Source organism: Corvus brachyrhynchos, unplaced genomic scaffold, assembly GCF_000691975.1.
Source record: "Corvus brachyrhynchos isolate BGI_N302 unplaced genomic scaffold, ASM69197v1 scaffold597, whole genome shotgun sequence".
NCBI classification, from domain to species: Eukaryota; Metazoa; Chordata; class Aves; order Passeriformes; family Corvidae; genus Corvus; species Corvus brachyrhynchos.
Genome location: NW_008239000.1, coordinates 401,814 through 410,740, shown reverse-complemented (window position 1 = coordinate 410,740; position 8,927 = coordinate 401,814). Strand labels below are relative to the sequence as shown.

At 54.4% G+C, this 8,927-nt stretch overlaps 1 protein-coding gene across 1 annotated transcript in view; it reads left to right on the top strand.

The window, feature by feature from the left end:
• The window catches only part of PARM1 (prostate androgen-regulated mucin-like protein 1), a 14,901-nt gene that overhangs the window by 4,563 nt on the left and 1,411 nt on the right, over positions 1-8,927 (top strand). The window contains exons 2-3 of the mRNA XM_017738939.1: positions 7,468-8,145; positions 8,889-8,927. Of these exons, the coding sequence (XP_017594428.1) occupies positions 7,468-8,145; positions 8,889-8,927 (717 nt within the window). The remainder of the gene's footprint in view (positions 1-7,467; positions 8,146-8,888) is intronic.

Below are 8,927 nucleotides of genomic sequence, written 5' to 3'. Positions count from 1 at the left end.
GCCACGCCGGGGCCCCCGGGTGGCGGGCGGGGAGCGATGCGGTGGGGACGGGGAAGGAGGCAGCCCCCGCGTTTGCCGGGGACAGCCCGGCTTCTTCCCGGAGAAGGAATGCGCAGAGTAAGCCCCCACCACGGGTCCCACTCACAGCCCCCGTGAGGGGGGTCACCGCCAATGACACCGGTGGGGTCGGGCAAGAGGTGTTTCACCCTTCTTTTCCTCACCCCTTGCCCCTCAGAGGGGTCCCCAGCAGAGTCCCCGACTGCCCTGAAGGAAGACAACTTGATGGGACCACCGGCTTCTCCTCACGGGCACCCCCTGCCCGGGCTGGACTCACCCCCAGTCCCGCATCCCCCTTCGCTCCATGGTCACTGCTTTGAAAGAGCTTTTATGGCTCTCCCTGGCCTTGAGCGGAGGCTCCCACACCCCCAGCCCCTGGCGCTTTCCCCCCAGCTCCAGGCATCTCCCCCCGGCGGCACCAGCCTCCCCATCCCACAGAAACACCCGATTTGACATCTTCCCCCCACTGAGACAGTCAGAGGAGACAGTTCTGTCCCCGGCTGACGCGACAGCGAGCGCAGGTCACCCCTCCACCCGCCCAGGCTGGGCTTTTAATAAACACGAGGAGCGGCTTGCTCAGAAACATGGGAAACACACTTGCATAACCGGGGACGCGCGCGAGGAGAAATCCATCGGCTGAGCTGTCACTGTCACATTGCTGCCGGCAGAGCAGCGCGAGGGGACGGGGCTGAGCCAGGGCTGAGCTCCCTGTGACAGCCCGCAGCCAGCACCACGTCCCCACACCAGCCCCTGGGCAGGTCGTGGCTGCAGGACCCCAAAATGTCACCCCGGACCACGCCAGCATGTGGGAGATCTCGCCTGGATAAGTGACCCCAGGGGCGCGAGGGGAGGGAGAGCTGGATGAATATTTCTCCCCGTCAAGGGGGGATTTGCCAGCGAGCTCCTGTTTCTGTGCTTTCCGAGCAAATGCGTTTGGGAGGGATGGGGATGAGCATTTTGCTCCGCAGCGATGCTGGGGATGCTCTTCTCCTCCTTCACGTTCTCCTCCCTGGCCCAAGTTTGCCCCCAAAGCAGCCAGTCTCTGCTGGGAGTCAACCTTTGGGGTTGGGAGGCGGGTTTTTCCCAGCGCCCGGGCCAAACCCAAAGCTGTTCCCACGACCATCCCTCTCTAAAGCACCAATGCCCGCGAGGATTGGCAGAAGAAACAGAAAAGATTTCCCTGGACTGTGGTCCCATGGCTCTCAGGCTGCTCTCAAACAGCCCTAGAGCATCTTTCAGATGCTTTCTACAACACTTTTGTTCCCATTGAAATAATTTTTTTTTTAATTGTGTATATATCTATATATGTCTATATATATTTATATATATCTCACTTGGGAGGAAACACAAAGCACAATTTAAATATGCTTCAAGCTCATTCTTCAGGATGAAGAATGACAGCAAGGACGTCACTGGCCAGGAGTAAAATAAGTCTGGGCTTTGCCTGGCCACGTAATGAAATAACAGCGTCTCACACAAGGAAGTTTTTATCCTGTTATTATTACTCCTTACTCTGGATGTAAATTGAGACCTGCTTTGCTTTCCTGACGTGGTGCCCAGCCCCAAGCCCGCTCTCCCCTTCAGTAATTCCCCCTGTGCCCCAGCTGAGACATTTTAAGTACCTTTTAGAAGCAGCTCTTGGCTTTTAAGGTTTTGAGTGCTTCTTCATGGAGATTCTGGGGTGGAGGAGCTGCTTTTTGGGGGTCTTGGAGCCTCATGGGCTGTTTTAAGCTGCCATTGAGGAGGCAAATCTTGAAGTACTCTGCTCCCCCATGAGCTGAAGGACAGTGGAGATGGGTAATTATCTCCTCTCCCAGCCCAACAAGCAATCAGCCTCTAATACCAGAGGATGCTCTGAAATTCCTCTGCTGACCCCAGCTGCTTCTCCCCCTGGGAGGGGCTGGAATGGGCCTGATGCATGTTGGAAGCTGCACCTAGAAGCACTAATTAGCAGCCGGCCAGGAAAATTAGGGAGGTGGGGAGTTGTCACTTGGGCAGAGCTGCTGCTTGCAAAATTCCTGGCTGGCCCCAGATCCATATCCAAGATATGTGCCTGGGAAAAAGTCCTGCGAGGTGTCCCAAGCAGGCAGGTCCATCTGCCAGCTCCCAGCCCAAAGAGCCAACAAACAGCATCTCCTCCCATGGGATCCCTTATTCCCCTTCCCCAGGGAGATCAGCACAGCGTGGCACCTGTTTGCATGTTTCAAGAATACAACTTGCAGTACTTAATGCATTTTTCACTTCAACAAGCAAAGCACCATTTTAGAAAGAGCTGGTGCTGCCTAATACTGCTTTCCACCCCAGGTCCTCATCAGATATCTCTGGCTGTACGGGCCGACCACTAGCCAGAGGGTGTTCTGTCACTCTCAGGAGGGAAAAACTACCCAAAAATTCCTCTTCACCTTCTTTTCTGCTATACTTTCATTGCAGCATCAGGATCAACGGCTTCCTGAATTGAGTAATTAGGCAACACTTAGCTTTGGGGGGGGAAACCCCACACTTCCTTTGCGTGAAGGGTGGATTCGTTGTGCCACCAACAGTCCTCACCTCTGGGTTTGGATCATGGGGCAGGTGGTGCCTGGGGAGAATTTGGACACCCACCCCAGGCAAGGAATGAGGGACCATGCAGCATGCAGGGAACCATGTGAATTTTAAAAGCTGTTTTCAGCTGGGAAGAGCAGAGATGGCAGGGTGGTGGAGCTTTCCTCCTGCTTCCTCAAGGGGAGTCTGCCTGCAACAGCATTCCTCAGGGTCTGGAGAGTGTGCAGGAGTGAACCAGTCCTCCACATTAGCCCCTTCCTCCCGTGCCACAGCCTGGAGAAGAGGAGCTGCTGCTCCCCAGCCAGGGAGGACCTCACTGCTTGCCAGATTCCCAGAGCCCCCACCTTTATTTGGCCACAGGGATTTTGCTCTTCCCTTTTGCAAGAGGCTGTGCATCTCCGAGAGGTGCTGGTACATCCAGGGAGGTGGATACTGATGGGCTGGCTCAGCAGCGGCCCCATCCTCAAGGAGGGACATCCCCAGGGTGTCCTGGCCAGCTGCATGGTTGGGCCAGAGGCTCGGGATGGCGAGGGACACACGGACCCAGCACATGGATTTCTATTGTGTAGCTGTTTCTCTTAGCTACAGAAAGCTTCAGAGCAATTAGACCTAAACCACTTAACGACCATGCAGCAGAATAAAACTAATCATGCAGGAAGCCAGCTTGGCTTGCCAGTGAATCAGAGCAACTGCAGATTTATTGAGTCTGACGGCCTTGGCTTCTCCACACAGACAGGGAATAGCTTTGCCTTTTACCTGTTGGTGTGTTTCTGGCTCCTGGTTTTCTCCCTTGGTTTCTTCCTCCTCACAGAACTGGTTTCATACCATCGCCAGCAGACCCTGGCACTGAAAACAGAGGAGAGAGAGCGGAAAAGAGTGGAGCAGCACCTCTGCCAGGCATGCTGCTTCTAACATGCAGTGCTGGAGCTTTGCTGCTCACCTCAAGCCAGGGATACCCCCAGGAGTCACCCTTTCCCATCACTAATCCAGCTCTGGATGTTCCTTCTGTGATGGCATGGAAAGCTTGGTGGGTGTGAGGCAGAGCTTAGAGCCTGCAGAGCTGTTCCCAGACCTCCCCATCATCCATGTTTCTTGGGGATAATGAGGCAGGAGTCCACAGCAGTGCCCCAGAGAAAGAGACACAAGTTAAAGGCCCAAACCAACCACCACGGTTCCTTCCCCTATATCAGCACGGAGCTCAATCACCCCTGTGCACTGCAGATGGGACCTCCAGCCAGCGAGAAGTGAACATCCCCAGATCCCAAACTGCATGGTGACGGGGAAGGTGAGGCAGTGCAGGGCTGAACAGCTGGAAAAACTCGTTGAACCCAAAGCAAAAACCAGTTTGGCTTAGTCCCAGGTGCTCTAGGGAGAGCTTTTGCCATCCATAGCCAGATGCTGCTGGTTTTGTAGCAAAGCAATACAATGAAAGCTAAACCTGAGCATTACCAAGAGGGAGGGCAACTACAAAAAAAACAGCACAAGTTACAGGAATCCCCAGCCACAGAAACCAAAGCCGAGCCAACGAGGTCATGAGCAGGAAATCCTTACTTACTTTTAAATACAGATTGTTTTATTGCTCTGCATCACTTAACCTGGTTATAAACCAAGGCACAGTCAGGGGACTCAGGGCTGTTCTGTCGTCAGCATTTGGTGGAGGAGCAGCACACTACAGGACTAGCAAAAGGTCTCCTTTTGCTCACTCTTGTGATTAAAGACTGAGGTTTCTACGGCGTTTTGCTTAAAAGCTAAGTGTGATCCTTAGGTATGGTCTTGGTTACTTGTGTTTTTTGGGTGTTTGCCCCAAACCAGCTGCTGAACTGGAGTAGAAAGTGGTACCCAGGCTGACTGCACAAGCACAGGGTGGTGTGTGCATCCAGCAGCTCTCCTCGTTTTTCTCCTGTTGTTGCATTTCTTGCTCACAACAGGTGGCTGGGTTCCTTGTGGAAGTACAGCCAGGATCTGCTGCTGGCAGGCAGAACAAATGATATCCATGTTATGGAAACTCTCATTATCCCTTTGGCCTTGGCTGCTCGAGGAGCATCCCTGGCTGCAGCTGGGGCTTGGGTGCTTTAGTTAATTTGGGCTGAGAACAGGCGTGTGGCTTAGGTCATGTGGATCTCCCGTGGCTGTGTCAGAGGCGATGAGTTCTGAAGTGAAGCTTGATAAAAGCTCTATCTCTGCCTTATCAGTGGATGTTTGTTTGCTGCGGCGTGGCTGCTCCAATCTGATGTCATTCACTCGGGCTGGAGATGTTCTCTGGTGGCTTTTATGCTGTGTTTCAGCTGGCAGAGCAATTTAGGATTTGCTGCAATAGCTTTTGGAGTGCCTGGGAAATGCATTCTGGAGAGGCTGCCAGCCCAGGTCAAGCAGCTCTTTCCCAAGAGGAGCATGAGCATTGCTCAGCTCCCGCAAGGGCAAGACCTGTCCCTCTGTGTAGCTTCCAGGAGCCAGGACAGCAGCATGGCAGCAGGAGAGAGAGAGAATCCATCAGGCTCCTTCCTTAGGTTGGCACATGGTTAGGGCTAATATTCCCCGAGAGCTGGGTATTTGAGTGACAGGCTTTGGGTTCTTCTTTCCTTGGCTGTTTTCTGTATTCCTGGTGAAGAAAATCTAGAAAAAGGACTTTCCAAAGCTCCTGTGGGGCTCTGGAGTGTGACACTACTGCTTTCCCGGGTGGTTGCCTGGTGCTGGCAGTCCCCTGCCTCGGCTCCGTGCTGGATTCCAGCAGGGTGGTCAACTGCTTTAAGTGAATTAGATGAGCAAATTCCTCAGGGCTCAGCTGTGCTCGGCATCCTCTGGGAGCTAACATCCCTCGGTCCCTCTGACAGGCCCTTGTCGAGGTGCTTTTAGCCTTTCAAGTCATGTGGCCGTGAATGAAGTTATGCAGTTGTGTATTTTGTCCCTTGTTCCAGGGCACTGCTCTGTTTCCTGCTCCCAGCAGCACCTCCTGCAGACCAGGTGTTGGGGAAACAAAGGAAAGCTCTCCTTGGCTTTTGTTTTCCCTTTGATTTTCCCTTTCAGATGCGTTGGTAGAGGACAGGACTTGCAGATAGACTGGGAATCGCCCATCTGTGGGACAGGTTGCCCATGAGCTGGGTGCAGTGATATGGATGGGGATATGTGGAGCATGAGCCAAGGGGGCCCTCACCGGGGTCCTTTGTGTCCCTTCATCCTAACTCCATTCAGAAGCAGCCTGCATTGCCTCTATGGCTGGGATTTCCTGGGGTTACCTCCTGTGGGTGAGACCCCAAGGGCAGTGGCTGGGTCCCAGATCACCTATGGAGCTGATGGCTTGGAGGAAGAAGGGGATAGCCCAGCACTGGCACAGGCAGGGATTGCTCACAGGGAGAGACAGGGAAGACCAGGGCTGAGCTGAGAAGTGCCTTCGGTCGTGCTCGCTCTCCTGGGAAGAGTCCCTGTGACTTGTGACCTCCTTGGCCAGGAGTGCTGAGCCAGCAGCCAAAGATTGTTCCTGCCTCCAGTTCTGGCTCAGCCTCCGAATTTATACCCCTTAGATATTATCGGAAAGTTCCTGACTCATCCAGGCTAGCAGCACTGCCAGCTTCCCGAGCTCCCTATTGGTTTGCCTCCAAAGTTCAGGCAGATCATGGGAGCTCCGCTGACCCCAAGCACTTTGGGACGTCAGGGTGGCTTTGCAGAGAGGTGGAAAGCTGCCTGTATCCCTGAGAGACTGGGAGCATCTACATTTACAGAGGTAACAAACTTCCGAGGTGCTCCCAGCCCTGGGAGGATCCTGCTGTGCTTGGTGGGCTCGTTGGGCTGCGGAGGCTGTCTGGTACCTGCAGGAGAAATCTGAAATGTCCAGGTGTGCTGGGGCAAGGATTATTGAAATACAGATGGATTCTGAACCTTGGTGTGAAGGATCCTTGGTCGAGGCCTCGCTGCTGCTGTGGTGGCCAGATGGCTTATTGAGTAACCAGATTCCAGCTTGTCATTCCTCTCCTCTCCCCTGTCCTAAGGGCTGTATCCTCAGCCTGAGGAGGGTGAAAGCTCAGAGGCATCTCCAAGTGCTTGTCCTCAGGAGAGAAGAGCAGCCATGGCCTCAGTCCCACCTCCAAGACCCTTTTGCTTGGGAAATGGGGTCCTTCCCACAGAACCAATGGAAGAAATTATGGCTGGATTAATGAGTCCCTGCTCGCCAGTGCCAGATCCCATTGTTTCTACACACAGGCACTGAATGTTTCTGTCCTCCACACTCATAATTAGTTCATTGCAGCTGGAGTGAGTTCCTGCTCTTCCCAGTGCTGGGCTTGGGATGCTCTGGGGGTGTAAATAAATGAATAGATGTAATAAAAATGCCTCCCAATGTCATGCAGTGCTGGCATGCTCCCCTCACCACACTGAGGGGGCCAGTGCTGGACCAGTGCTGAGTTCAGCCCTTGAAAGGGGGGGGAAAGCCCCAGCAGTCAGCTGGTGGGGACAGAGGGAGAAATGACTCATCTTCATGCTAAGAAATGGAGACGAATGAATGCACAAGGAAATGGGGGGAGAGGAGAAAGAGGCGTCTTGTGTTATCATTCCCAGCTGCACGGTGGCTGCTGTGAGGAGGAGCTTCTTCTCCTCCTGCTGGGAGGAGATGCTGGGAAGATGGAGGGGGTGATTGGGGATGGGGGTATCCTAAACTGGGGGAAAAATGGAGCTGATTTATGCCAGGACAACTGGCTGGTTTAAACCTCACCTCTAGGTACTCAGCTGTACTTCCCATCTCTTTATTTCAGATGGCTCTCAGCTTTTTAAAACCCAAACTTATTTCCAGCTTAATTCCCAAACCCTTCAGTGCTCTCCCAAACACCAGCTTGCCCCAAGGATTGCCCTGTTATTCACATTTCTTTGTCTCACTCCTAGGACTGGGCGATGACTCCCCGGAATCACCCCTCAGCCCCATCAGCCCCCCCTTCCTCTGGGGGGGTGTCCCAGTGAAACCAGATTCCAGGGATGCAGATGTCCCCACTCCAGCTCCAGGCCAGCCCTCGTTGCCCTTGTCCACGGGACCTTCTGGAGATGGGACGTCCTCCAGACCCGTGGAGGGGGATGGCCACAATGCCACCACCCCTGTGGCAGCACTGTCCCCTGCTCCTGTCTCCGTCACCGAGAGCTCCACGGCCACAACAGACGGAGCCTCCAGCCCCAGCCCAGGGCCACCCACCTTGGAGACATCCCCAACTCTCCGGACAGCAAACACTGCCAGCCTGGCAAGAAGCATGATGGATTTGGGGGCAGCTTCCAGCCCCACGGGCACAGCTGCACCATCACCTCCCTCTTCCCTTCCCACCAGTGATCCCTCCTCACCTCCCAGGATGGGCTTGTCCCCAACACCTGTCCTCGTGAGCCCTGGCGCTACCCAGCCGCCGCTGCTGACCAAGGACGTCCCTTCCCTGGGGACGCTGGCCATGGCATCGAGCCTGGCCATGGAGCCAACATCCCCCCCAGTGACTGTGATGAGCCCCACCCAAGCCGAGGCCACGGCCTCTGAGAAAACCACCGGAGTCACCATGGAGGAGGTCCCGCGTGCGCTGAGTGCAGGTGAGCACCATGGCTCCCCATGTGCATACAGAGATATCATGTCAGCATCAGGGTGCTCACACGGGAGGGGCAGACCCCTGAACTGGAAGGGAGGAGGTGGTCAGCTTCCTGAGAGCATCATTCCTGGGGGCAAAATTCCTGGGGGAGCCTGTGTCATCTGATCCACTGGCAGAGACCAGGAGTGGTAGATAACAAATCTCAGTTGCCTGGAGATGTGAATAAAATCCTCAGTTCTAAATTTGACTTGAAGCACTTAAGGATGAGAGGAAAAAAATGGCTGGATGGTGGGTGCAGCCTGACTTAGGATGATGTAGGTTTTAATTCTCCCTCCTGGAGACCTCAGGAAGCTGACACGAGCTTCTCCCTGTCCCCTTGTGCAAACACAGGTAGCTTAAAAGTGCTCCATGTGGCTGGAAAAGGGGAGATCTGAAGCATTTTCTAGCCTTGGCTCAGCACTAAATGCTGCCTGGTGCTGGGAGGAGCATCAAAGAGTGAGTCCATAGTGCCCAAGCAAAGCCCAGCTGTGTTTCATCCTAAATCTACTTGCCCTGCTTCTATGGGAAGGAGATCATTGCAAAAATAGAGGGGGGCCCAGCATCCTCTTTGGGAAGCAGTGAGGGAATATTCCCCCCGTCAGAGATGGCTGGCGTGGGTGAATTGGGAGCAGCTGGCATGTGGGATGTGTGCCACGGAGCTGGGACTCAGGGGGCTGAGCCCTGCCCTTTCTGATGGATCATCCACAGGGAGCATCGTGGCCATAACCGTGACGGTCATCGTGGTGG